This window comes from Strix uralensis, chromosome 15, assembly GCF_047716275.1.
Source record: "Strix uralensis isolate ZFMK-TIS-50842 chromosome 15, bStrUra1, whole genome shotgun sequence".
NCBI classification, from domain to species: Eukaryota; Metazoa; Chordata; class Aves; order Strigiformes; family Strigidae; genus Strix; species Strix uralensis.
In genome coordinates this window covers 1,577,793-1,591,617 of record NC_133986.1, presented here as the reverse complement: position 1 = coordinate 1,591,617, position 13,825 = coordinate 1,577,793, and the positions used below count along the sequence as shown (strand labels likewise).

General features: G+C 34.8%; 1 protein-coding gene across 4 annotated transcripts in view; it reads right to left on the bottom strand.

Moving 5' to 3' along the window:
- The window catches only part of USP47 (ubiquitin specific peptidase 47), a 54,145-nt gene that overhangs the window by 15,622 nt on the left and 24,698 nt on the right, over positions 1-13,825 (bottom strand). For 3 of the 4 annotated variants that reach the window (XM_074884905.1, XM_074884904.1, XM_074884902.1), the window contains 8 exons: positions 8,493-8,588; positions 8,250-8,402; positions 6,682-6,849; positions 4,293-4,424; positions 3,509-3,585; positions 3,156-3,211; positions 1,196-1,308; positions 241-345 (listed from right to left, as the gene is read on the bottom strand). In XM_074884905.1, coding sequence (XP_074741006.1) covers positions 241-345; positions 1,196-1,308; positions 3,156-3,211; positions 3,509-3,585; positions 4,293-4,424; positions 6,682-6,849; positions 8,250-8,402; positions 8,493-8,588 — 900 coding nt within the window. The remainder of the gene's footprint in view (positions 1-240; positions 346-1,195; positions 1,309-3,155; positions 3,212-3,508; positions 3,586-4,292; positions 4,425-6,681; positions 6,850-8,249; positions 8,403-8,492; positions 8,589-13,825) is intronic. The other variant, XM_074884903.1, reaches the window with a different exon arrangement.

Genomic DNA, 13,825 nt, shown 5'->3' with positions numbered 1-13,825 from the left:
ATCACCTCATGACTACTAACAGAAAACTCAGTCAAACCACTGCCAACTAGAACACTTCTTAAAAAAATACACCCCCCTCAAAACTCCAAACCAACCCCCCAAAAATAATCCACAACAAAAAAATCCCACAGCCAACTGCCCCCAAACAGTCCCACAGCATTAGAAATTTAATAACGAATATACACAACAGCAGAAAAAGTGACATCTAACAAGTAAACTATTCTGTTATGCATAGCATACCTTGTAAGCTATTTCCACAGCTTCCTTCAGTGTCCTGTCCTTATGAACCTCTAATTTGTTCTCCATCATTATTTGTTTTGCAGGATGCATGCAGAACAACTTAATCTATGAAATACCAAAGGAAGAAAAGTGATCATGAAGGTATTTGCAAATACCTTTCATATCAGAGTACATTTAAATTTACAACCTTGTATTCAAACAAACTAATACATCTTCAGCTCTATGTCAGCTATAGGACAGTTACCTTCCAGTTAGTTACAAAACTGCAGATAAAAAACGTCAAAGAATGCAGTACATAACACTAATATCTATATATGTATATCTGTATCTTTTTGCAAGCTAAGGTACATCTATAACTGGAATTGTAGGCAGCGTGTAAATCCTCCAAAACAAAATACACATAGGAACAATGAATGTGAAAATCCTTTTTCACATACAGAGTTACATATTTTCAACCATAGAGAAAGTTCTAATAAAACCAGCACTTGAATCATAGGTAGACCAGCTGACTGTCATGCTCATAAGTCACAGATGTCATTTTGTTTGTTACTATTGAATCTATGGTTGGAAAAAGATTCCACTCCTTCTGTCAAGTAGCTATTTTAAACTAGTTTAAGAAACATCACAAAGCAAAGGGTCACAATATGAAAAGATTTAACAGTATGAAACACCTAACATACAGCATTACATACTCTCTGGAATTTTGCTGAAATCAAGTGATGTCAGATTAACTAGTTTTGGTTTTAATACCAATTCAAATTCACATGGAATACCCTGAATAGATGCCTTCAATGTGTATAGGCTTCCAAAAGGTGTACAATTAGTTTTAAAGAATTATTAATACAAATACACTTAGGACAAAAGAGGCCTTGAATTGTAGTAAAAAATTACTATTTACTGTAGAAACATTTCTTTCTCGAAATGTATTGTTACTTTACTCAGCAGAAATGCTAACCTTGCAAGTGTTGCGCTCAATTTCACGTTGCCTCTTTTCTTGTTCTTCCAGTTCTCTTTCTTTCTGTACCAATTGTTTAATATGCTCTGGATACTCTTGTGCCTCAAGAAACTCTGCCAGTAAAAACAAAGCAACAGTTTTAAAAAACATTGTTCAAAGATTTTTCCACAGTGGGTAACATCTTAGAAATTATGGGTATGTTTAAGAGTCATCTTTCTTGCCTTCTTCCCGCTCTCTTCTCCACCCAAATTTCCCACTATAGCATGTTCTGCTCTCTTTTTCACACTTGAAACCAAATGAAACCAAAGTCAGTCTTTTATTCCCCCTAATTATACATCAGCAACGCAAGAAAATGCTGTTAGCACAAGATTAATATTCCAGTATCAGCAAGGGAAGCTTTGCTGGTGTAAAGAAATACACTAAGACTGATGACTGCACTTGAGCCTGTTTTTATAATAAATGTAAATTCTGGTCTAGAAAGTGAATTAGCTGATAATAAAAGTCACAAGATATCATCTATACTGTGATAAATATTGCACTTAATACAAATCAGTGTACTTCATGAGATTTTGTTTCATAAAGAGAAACAAAACCAGAATATGTGCAATACTTCATCAAGTCTAAAAAACCCAACTTTTGCAAATGCACTTATCTTCCAAACCTGGTGCCACTCCTATTGCAAAGAATCAGGCAAATAAATTTTCAGATTTAAAAATGGGTTTGGCATGTTCAAGAAACCCGAAATAGCAGATTCAGTTTCTTTATTTGCTTGTTGAGGAATTAACAATCATAGCACTTAAGGAAAATCTATTTCCAAAGACAGTTCTTGACCCACAGACTGTTTATGGCTGCTGTTTATTCTTAAACATCATAAAATTTACAATCACTTCTTGTTCAGAATGAACAATATTGTTTCACTCATTCAAGTATTGAAACAATATGATTTTTTGTTGCTCTTAAGACTTACTACTTTTTACAATTTGTTGATTAAAAGGCTTTGTTTTAACAGTATCCTTCTTGTGTTGAATGCATTTCAGAACTATATAAAGCATCTACTTCAGATACTGTTACTTTAAAACTAAGTAACATATTTTTATAACTGCATTGTGGCCTGTATCATGAATTCTCAGAAACAAAGAGAAGCCAGCAAAAGTAATTTTGTGAGACCTAGTTTTTCCCCTCCCTATTTCCTCAAAGAAAACACCATTGTTCAACTTAATGGAGAAAACAGTAGAAAAGTAAAAGAAAACAGTAGAAAAATAGAACATGTCTGAAAGGACTCTGTGTATGATGAAACAAATTGCTGATAAAAATAAATGTAGTTTGTATTTATTAGGATGTTGAAATAAGATTACAAGTATCATAAAACACTTTCTAGAATAAACTAATATAGAAGTAGTTGCAAGTCTATTTTTATTAATGTCAGGATTTTTTAAAAAATAAAATTTGGGTTTTTTAGTTTGTATTTCAAAAAACATTAAAGCTTGTTTTACACATCCTTGCACTGCTCATTTCTTTCCTTATTCTTGCTAATAGTCATCCTCAGTTTCTCATGGTGGAATTAAAAATTTTACCCACAACACAGTTAAAGGAAGCAGACAATTATTCATCTCCCTCCTAAAATATTTACAGCAGCAAAGTAAGAAACAAAATGTTATTTTCAAAGATCTTTTATTCCCTTCTCCACTGGACATATTACCATCTGGTGGGCTACAAAGGGGAATAAAAGACTTTGAAATGCAAGATTTGTTTCTGACTATATAACTTATAGTATATTGCCTCACCTCCTAACTGAAACACAAACAATAAGGGCTGGTTATAAAGTATATGAAATTTACTTTAGTTTACCCTAAAAATACCAATACCACCACCCTCACAAGAATTAGTACTCATCACATGTAAAATATCTCTTTATTCTACAACAGAATCTTGCTAGATAAGAACTGCAAAACATACTTACTTGCATTTCTCATTGGATCTTTCAATCTATATATCAGCATGTACGCATTTGTGGAGCTGGTGGAAAAAAGAATAGTCATCCGAATTTATCAGATAGGAGGACAATACTGACTTCAAACGTTTTGTTTTGTTTTCAGTAAGGAGCTACGCCATATATATCTTAACAATACACTAACCAAAAAGGATTTTCAAAAGTAAGTATCATAAATTTTAATAATCTGAAACAGCAGTCAGGGTAGTTTTTATAACTATTTGAAGCATCTACTATTAATTTTAAACTAACACATTAAGTACATTCATCTGATTACATTAAAACACCACCAGAAAGAAAAGTAGTATTCCAACACTACTAACCTAGCAAAAGCACTGGAATAATAGCCTCTGCTTCCAGAAGATCCACCATATGTTTTCTTAATATCTTCCTGAGTTATCTAACAGAAAAATCAATTTAAAGATGATTTGAGAAACTTGTGCTAATCGAGACGCATTTATTCTCATTAGGAAAAATGGCATTACATAATTAACACACAGTAGTAATCATTCTAATTTTTAAAGATATTTCTGTTTATTTGCTGACTGTAAAAAAACCTGTTTCAAAGTGATCTGCCTCTTCATTTTACAATGAATGTAAACAAATATTTTCTTTTAAAGTAGAAATTTCTTAGAAGAACAATACCCAGGTCCTTGATTATTGCAATTATGTTTATGGATACATGTAACACCTGAAATGCATTGGGACAGGTTTAACAGCACAATCTGGATTGTAATGGATCTACAAATACACTTCTCTAAGCAACATGTATAGAAGGCAAAATTCTAAATCCAGCCTGGTCTGCACACGAATAAAGGCTTCTTTATGAACCATCCCCCCACTCACCATCAAGAAGAAACACTCCTCCCCACCAAGGCACAAAAATGCATGCATAAATAAATAAAACAACCTAGAAATCAGTTAAGCTAATGAGTGAAACATATGTATATGGCAGGGCATTAGGAAGAGAAGATGAAACAAAGTAAAGGCTTCAAATACCTGCACATGAAACCAGATTCGTTATATCTAAGTGAAGAATCACATGCAAAATACAAACGTATTGATTCATCTGTAGGTACACAAGATAACTAAATATACTGTTTTTACCTTGCTAACATGCTGATCATTAAAGCTGTACCACTGGTCATCACTAAAAGATTTTATACAGGCATAATAATGGCCACCAGCAGCACTTCCAGAATGAACCATAACAGAAAAGAGCTCATACAATAAAGAACTCTGAAGAGACAAGAAAAGACAAGATAAAGGTGTGATATATATTAAGAAAATGTAACCAAATTATCATTTTTTAAAAAGTTTTAAAACAATTACACAAACCCAAATATATAAATACTTGTACATTACAAAACAGATCTGTATAACAGAAATGTGTTACTGCAATAGACACCAAACAAAATCAGCTCTGATATACTGAACATTATACAAGAGCATGTAATAGAAGTAAAGCAAAATTTCCCTTTTCACTGCTGGGATGAGAGAGAGAAAAGACCAAATGACTTAAAAATTATGGAAACATTTTTGAACTGGCTTAATACATTACTGTTAGTACTTTTCTGTACAAGCTCTGAATTTGTCAGTTCTTAGCTACACACCTATTAAACGTATCTCCACACAAGAAACAAAAGTAACGACCAACTTGTCCATAGCTACAAAGTTATTTGCTATCACCTTTCTCTGCATTCTTTAAGATTGCATTTTGTCCCTTAACATATATTGCAAACCAGCAACACGCCATTCAATGCTTATCACCACTTTGCATTAATTTCTCTCGCATCACTCAGTCTGGGGTCATAAACCTTTCTTTTCATAGATAAAGGGATGGAAATTAAGGTTACTAAGGACACACCTTTAGTGTTGTGTATACATTAAAAAATGAAACTGAACAATACTGACTCATATAAGTGTTACAAGAACATTTTCAGATTATATAGAGGAAATGCACTGTAAATTCTTAGCACTTACTGCATGCATTAAGATATCCAAACCAAAAACCTAACAGAGCTTGACAGCTACTTTGCCTTGAGAACAAGTTGTATGAATTAACTGGCCAAAGCTACTGTCAATACTAGGACTTAACACTTGCATTACAGATACCTTACAACATTCTGTCCCTGTCCCAGTCAAGTGACTATATATTAATTTCTTTCTTTTTTCCAGTTAAGATGGACAGTATTCAGAACATTTCTCAAAAAACCCTCCCAAATGATTTAAGGTAAATGCAAACAGGGACAGATATGCAGATTAAAATGCAAGTCAACCTTTATATATTTATGAAAGTAACAGTTACAGCCAGCTTCCTAACAAGTCTGATTAAAAGCTATTAGCCAAGTTTTAGATGAGTTCACTGAATAATGACACATGAAGTACACATCAGACATGACCATAAAACTCAAGATTTTCGATGAATTTTGCATTGGCAAGAAAACTGAATCAGGTTACTCTAAGATCATTGCTAATCTTTATGTCCCACAGAAGGATAACTGCTATGCCAGACTGACTTGCTGCTCAAATCCTTTATATTAACTCAAGATGACTGAATGAATATTTAACATGGCCTCATCTATATGACTCTTTTCATAAGGACAAGAAATGGATGGCAAAGACTGATCAAAACTTTCCAATCTTCTACTAGGCTGCAAGAAGCTTTTGCAGCCAAAGCTGGTAGTCCTTTGACAGCTGGCCTCAAGGAAAAACACTGCTCACGACAAAACAGTCTTCAATTTGAGTGTCTGCTGCCAAAACAAGTTATCTGGGAATTTTCAGTCTGACAAGCTGCGAAGTGACCTCCAAATCAGTTGCATGCTTTCACTTGCTGTAGTGTCAATTTTTGGAATTTGAATAAAAACACACACTCCCACCTCCTCACCCCACCCCCAATAACAGAATTAATTATATTTTTATTATTTACATTTGTAGTGCGTTGACCCTGGCCAGCAACGAAGCACCCACCCCACCACTCACTCCTCCCCTTGAGTGGGATGGAGAGAATCACAAGAACAGAAGTGACAAAATTTGTGGCTGGAGATGACAGTTTAATAAGTGAAGGAAGTGGGGGGGCGGGGGGGAAGTTACACAATGATGCAAAGGCACTACTCACCACCTCCCACCAGCAGACCAATGCCCAGCCAGTCTCTGAGCAACAGCTACTTTGGAAAGCCTGCAGTTTTTACCACTGAGCATGACATTACATGGCAGGGAAAGTGGCATGGATATCCCTCTGGTCAATTCAGGTCAGTCATCCCAGCCATGTATCCCCTTCCAGCCTCCTGTCCACCCCTAGCTCTACTCATTACAGGGGCAGAATGAGAACTAGAGGAAGCCTTGGTGCTATGCAACACTGTTCAGCAAGAGTTAACGCGCCGGTGAGCTATCAGCACCGTTTTAGTGACAAATCCAAACCAGCACCTTACAGGCGGCTATGAAGAAAATTGACTCCATCCCTATCAGACCCAGTACAACATTTTTTTCAACATACCTTTTCACTGCCAGCTTTAGAAATTCTTTCTGCTGCACTGTTGCTTTCAAGGCAGATTCCTTCATCAACTCCATCATCATTAGAAAAATCATTGCTCATCTGATCACTGTGACAACTGCCTTCATTTTCAGCTCCACTATCAGTGCAACTCTCAGTCTGAGGAGACTTCTTAAAAATAAGACATACATACTAATAAGACACTTAAAGTTACACAGAACAAGAAATAACAATAAATTTGTGAAATGAAAAAATTCCTATCTGCTAAACAATGAAACTCAAAATCCTAGAGACATCTGCAATTCAGCATTGAGAACAGACTTGTTTCTGTTAGTAACTGTCTTCAGTCCACCTCTTAGATCAATAGTTTCTGGTCTTGCGTGCAACTGAATGGTAATTACCTGGTTTCATACTTGACAAGATTATATCTGTTACTAGCCCATTCAGTTTACTAGTTAATTCAATTAGATACCCAGAAGTCTAATATCAGATAACAAATCCTATTGTAACATGACCCCGTTAATCGGAACTGATTTGGCTGGAAATATTTTCATCCGCAGTCAAAGATTTTATTCCATTTCAACTCACTGGACAGCATCAAGGTATTACACTAAGACTGATTAGTGTTCTATTAGCTTAAAAGCATGATGTCAACAACACTATGAATGCTGTTCATTTAGTACAAGTCAGTATATCCATCTCTTACCTGATCCTCTTTCCTCTGGATAATTCTTTGGATTTTCTGACAGTTGTTAATTTTGTCTCAAGTTCTATTCTCTCAGATCAATCTTCATTCTAATTTAGCCCCCCCAGAAACACTTTGAGAGGTATCAAATTGCTTAAATGGCATACTTCATAAAACAAAGGTTTGTATAGAGTGAGAAAAGCCTCTCCATATGTGTATCAATGCTGTATTTCTCTTATACCACTACAAGCTAGCAAAGTGACATAATGTTTTCAGGAATGCAATTAGAGGAATAAATTGAGCCTTTAATGCAGAAGGCACATTAAATACTTTTCGGCGAATGTAATTACACCACATGAATTTTGGCCAAAACCTGAAGAGTTAAAAGCCAAAAGAGATGGAAGTGAAAAATAAAATTTTAAAATTCTCATTTCTAGAGCATACACAACATTGTGAGTCAGAGGGAAGGAATTACTTTAATGTTTTCTGGACTAACTTCAGCATTCAGTTTCAAAACTTTACATCACCTCTCGTGACCAAAACAGATTCAGACACAAATTCAAGAAGTATCTTTCTTTCTGGATTTGCAGTATATGTAGAAGCCCTGAGACTTGTGCTTTTAAATCACTTGTGTGAAGACACAAGAAATCAGAAACAGCTTCTTTATGGAAGCATGGAAACCCTACAGTGACTTGCTTCCTTTTCAATACATCGAAAATCCACATGGACAAGTTTAAAAACTTCAAATTAAAACATTGCCATGGCTGAAGAATAATTTATGTAGATGAATTGTTGTTAAAATGGGTTTATTAGACCAACATTTTAATTTTATTAATGAAAAATTTCACAAAAGTTAAAGACTATTCTCTGAAACCAAATATTTTACCTCATCTTCAACATCAATGAAGACACTCATGTCTAACTCCTCAGGAAAAGTCATACGATCATTGAGTTTAATTCTGTGCATAGTGGTATAATCAAAGTCAAATCTCTTCAACTGTAATGTCAACAGATATGGAAAATGCAAGAACCGCAGACCCTAAACAAAGCAAAGACAAGATTATGCTACCATTGTCAGGATTGCTATTTACCAAAAGTGATTTTCACAAATGATTTGGACAGTCTTTACCTTCCTTGCATCACATTTCTTCTTACATCGTTCACAAAAATACTGATTGGGGCCATCAAGAATCTCAGGCTGAATGAAAGCATGCAGTGCTTCTTCCTAGTAACAAAAAAATGGTACCTGATTTTTAAAGAATGTTTATTCTGTAGGTATAAATCAGAATGATAAATTTACAATGAAATTGCAAACACTAAATCTACAACCAATATTTGATTGACATGAACTTTGATACAGACACAGAGTCCGGAAACTATGAAGAGAAACCAACCTTTCTACCCAGCCCAAGGTTAAACAGTCAAACCACAATTACTGCTAACTGTATTTCATTCAGTATTTGATGAATCCAAATTGTCTTTGTTTTAATAAACATACAATATAAAATGACATTTACTCCTGTTATCTTGCACATCACATTTAGTCATGTCTGTTCAGTCAACTGCTGTGAAAACAAGCTTAATTTTTAACCTTGCTTTGACCCAGTTCTCCCAGATTTTTGAGATGGTTTTGCATCTCAGGAGCAGTTTTTCCCCAACAGATACCACCCAATAATTACTGGCATGGGGGTGGGGAGGTGGCAGAAAAAAATGTTACTCAATTCCTCTCAGTACCCTGCCTGAAGACAGCCTTAGTGCCATTCTGCAAAGGGACTTAGGAAACTACATTTGAAGATACTACTTTCAAGTGAAAGGTGAGGAAAGGACAGACGGAGAATATTTGAGCTTCACTCCGAAAGGGGTGAGAATCAGGTATGGCCATCTCTGGTAAAGACAGGACTAACTTCCTAGTGTAAAGGCAACTGACCAAAAGTGGAATTTTGTCCCATGACACCTGCCTGTTCTGTCACTAATGCTCAAATCCAGGAGTTTAATGATTTCTACTTTGCTCCTCTCCACAGCAAACAATATTCAAAATACAACCAAACCAATCATTAGTCTTCCCCCAACATAATTTGCAACAACGATATTGCACATAAATCATATATACTTGAGAGAAAACTTATTCAAACAAAATTCACCAAGAATATTGAGATGGGTTCAGTCAAGAATTTTTCCCAGAGATTTTAACAGTGGAAACCTTTAACCCAGTCAGCTTGCAAGCCAATAGGCTCTGGGTATCTGAACTCCAAGTGGAACCCAGAAGTTCTCTGTTCACCTGTGGAGGTGAAAACAAATACAACTTGCATATTTAAACATTCAGCTTAAAGTAAAGAATACCAACAGAAAATTATTTTAAAATCATCATCTCTTATGAGGGACTGTAGCTGTTCCCTGAAGTCTGAAAAAGAAGGGGCTTAACTGGGCAGAGTAAACTCATCAATTGTCATATGGCTGCCACAGAACTTCAGATTACTATTTAAACAACATGGTTTGATAAGTCACACTTTGGGAGGAAATCAAAGATATGTCTAGTTCTTCAAAAAGCCTCCAATTCTTCTCTTCTCCCTTTCTGAGAACTCAGGGAAGCAGCAAGAACCATAATAAAACAAATGTTTTACAAAAGCTTTGTTGCTGTTTTAGGAAAAAGGACTCTAAAAAATGACTGTATTCCAGGTGACTACTCATAAATGAAAAATATGCCAAACTGAATAGAACTGTACATTGCAGGCAGTCACCTCACTGTTTCTGGATTCAGCCAGAATTTGAACAGCCCTGAAATCACAGCTCTTAGACAGAAACACTCCATAGACATGTGAGAACACTTTAGAGGCCTGAACTGAACTGCTGTCTACGTATTTACTTCCTAAACACTACAGAGGCTGAGTTCTTTTTACTCAAGGGCAACAAGTAGCTACTGTTTAGTAGGATTATACACTAAAAACTGAGGATCTTATTCTAAAATATAAGAAAAAAGACTAAGTTATAACTCTGCTTAAAAAGAAAAGGCAAGAAATGGATTACTGCATTTTGACTGTTCTGTAAACTAGTTAAGGAATTAATAATCAGAACTATTTAAATGAAAGCAAAAAAGTTAATAACCAACACAGAAAACATCACATAATGGCCAGTTAAGGCAATAAAAATATATTTCAAGTGTAAGAAAAAAGTTGCGATTCATGCATCAACATGAACAAATGGGAATATAGGAATGATGGGACATAAATGATTACGTAATGCTTACGTAGACTCACGTGATGTGCAATTTAACAAGGAAACTTAGATAAATTTTTATATATGGAAAAAAGCAATGATCCTTCAGACTCCCAGAAACTGAATGAAGTATTATTACATTACTGTTGTGGTTTCACTGCTTACCACACAGAGTGAGCTGTGCTTTGAAAAACCTGATTAAAGGTCATGAGTACTCCATTATTTTCGAGCTATATGAATATCCATGTGTTTTTCAATCCCTGTATAAGGAACATCACTGTTCCTCAGGTTTACCCATTTGTCTCCTCCAGTTTTCTCCTACATAATCTTTACACCAAAGTTAGTTCTGCTGATTAGGATGTTTCTTAATACAATTCCTATTCTAATGCAGTTCACCATTTTCTACTCTAACAGTTTACTCAGCAAAACCAGTGACAAAGCTTCTATGCTGCACAACCTATCACATGACATGCCCCATTTCTGTGCAACTGTACTTTTAGAGTAAGCATTACCTTTGAAGTTATCTTCAAAAAGGTAACTATTATATAGCCTTAGAGCTACTAAGCATTTCCAACATTCCCAACACACTTCAAAATACACTATAAATGATCAAGCAATAGATTAGTATGACAAAGGCTATTTAAACTTTTTTACAGTTCACAGAATCAAAAGAACAATATAGGCTGAAAGAGACTTCTGGAGATCATCTGATCCTAACACTCTGCTCAAAGCGGGTCCAACTTAAAGCACACTGTCCAGAGCCTTCTCCAGCCAGTTTTTAATGTTCTGATCATGAGATTTATAAAATTTAGCATACTAAAATGCCGTAACAAACAGTTCAAACTAACTTTTGTCTGGTTAAAGACAGGCACTTCGGACACACGCTCCTCCACAAAAATGCATTATGATATAGTCAGTAGTTTAACAGGTATCTTACTGCAAGCATTTGTAAATGTGTAAATTTGTAAAACCTGTGACCAGGAGAAGTAGAACCCTTATGAAGAGTTACACAATAAATAGCAATTAGGCAAAACTGTTCTTGGAAAAAAATAGAAACTAATTGCCATCTCAGATGTTCAGAGCTCATTTAGTTTTCCCATGTCCAAAGAATATGCTCAACTAAAAATACAAGACCTTGTTATTACCAATCTAGTTTAAAAGTAAATATCACATCATCCACATTCTAGCTACCTTCAACAGTTTAAGTTTGGCAATGACACCACAAAGTTCACACAGAAGTCCAAACTGATTTCTGGCAAAAAATGCTCTACTTTTATGCATACTTACACCCTCAAAAGAAAAGCTAACATACAAAAGATAGTGGAAACTAACAACACTTAACAAAACAGAACTGTACCTGCTACATCTCCAGAATACTTGTACTACAAGTCTTATGCCATTACAAAGTAATTTCCACTGTTTTTCAGTAACATAATTTCAGCATGCCAGCTAGTTCCCCATTGCATATACTCTTCTCTCAGCTGTTCTTCATCTTGCAAAATTTTTATGTTTTGTAGTCAGAAAAATCTTTTTTGTTTATGTGTAATGCTGTTAAATTCAGGCATCTATACAAAAGATACTAGTACCTACAAAAAACCGGTATGTGAATTGCTGCTCCCATTTACCTCCCTGAAATAAACCATACATTTTTATGTCTGTATTTCAACCAACCTCAAGAAAACACTGACTCAGGTTTTTTTAAACCATGCCCTTCAACAACACATTTTTTTCAGAAACTATCTTGAGATACATGTACTGACAAGATCTCAGTGCCCCTGAGCTGCCCTAATGAGTTTGTAGCTATATAGTTTTACTACATGAACTTGGGGGATGGAGTGGGGCATTGGAAAAAAATTTCAAAATGCAAACCTTAAAAACATACCGAAGAATTTCAGAATTAGTTTGTATTAGGAAATTTAAAAAGCATAACATTATCCTTCCCAGTTCTTCAATGTTCCCATGTATTTAGAAGTAATACATATGTATTTATAGGTAAATGCAACATTTCAGGTATCTACATTTTTTTGGTAGTACACAATGTCGAACAGTGGGATAATACACTTTATGTGGCTTCTACAAATTAACCTTACTTAAAGCTTGTACATCCATTCTCTCTTATTAGAAAGTAATGGAAAATCACTTACCTCTAACTAGAGTTCTTTGAAGGTAGTATCCTCCTTAGATCCCCTATCTTGGGTTGTGTCGCCTGCTGCAAGTTCCCTCAGGAGCTGACTAGCAAGGTCTAAAAAGTTTTATATTCCCTTCTATAAGCCCTATTAGCGCATGTGTGAAGTTTTTGATCTCTCACTCATACCCTTTTACCTACACCTACTAAATCACCAACACCTATGGATCAATGGAGGATACTACCTTCAGAGAATTCCATTTAGAAACAGGCGATTTTTCCCTTCTCCAAAAGCAAGTATCCTCCATATCTCCCCACTGTTGAAGACTACAAAACTAAAAATTACATCTGCTATAGGCAATACAAATGCAGGGAGGAGAATCAACTGAATATAATCAAAATATGAATTAAAAAAGCTCAAAAATTGAAGCATCAATACAAACTGCAACCATGTAACTGTGTAACAAAAATCTTGAACTATTTTCCTCAATGTAGTAAACCCAGTAAGTGCTGATTTACAGGAGAAATATCAAATACTACTAAAAGTAATCTGATATCCAGGTTCTTATTTGTTCAAGCTTTCTGTCTTTTTACAAATATACAAAGTCCTTTTTTTTTTAGCATTCCTCTATAGACTTCTCTACTAAAGGAAAAATAATTTTCAATTTGAGACACATTTACAATGCATTGTTAAATGCGGAATACAACTACATGAACTGAAGAGCTTTCATTACTTTAACGGATCAGAAAAATCTCATTATTGAATAAAAATTACAACAAACTTTGGTTTAGATAATATTTCTAGAAATGAGTTTTAAAAGGTGAAAAGGGAAGCCATCTACATAAAGTATCAGTCTGTATCAATACAGCTTCAATTAGCAGGACAGTTCTAAAAAAAATTTTCATTCAATCTTAAAAAGAATTCAAAGGACTTTACTAACTTGAATCCTTTTTGTGAGATTACTATTGCTCAATATTGGCATTTAAAGTTTTAAAGTACGAAGTACTTTGAACCTACGCTACAGTTTAGCCTAACTAACAATTCTTAACAGAATTACTGTTAAGAATTACAGACCATTAGTGCTTAAAATATTGCCAGCATACTAAATACAAAAGGAAAAATA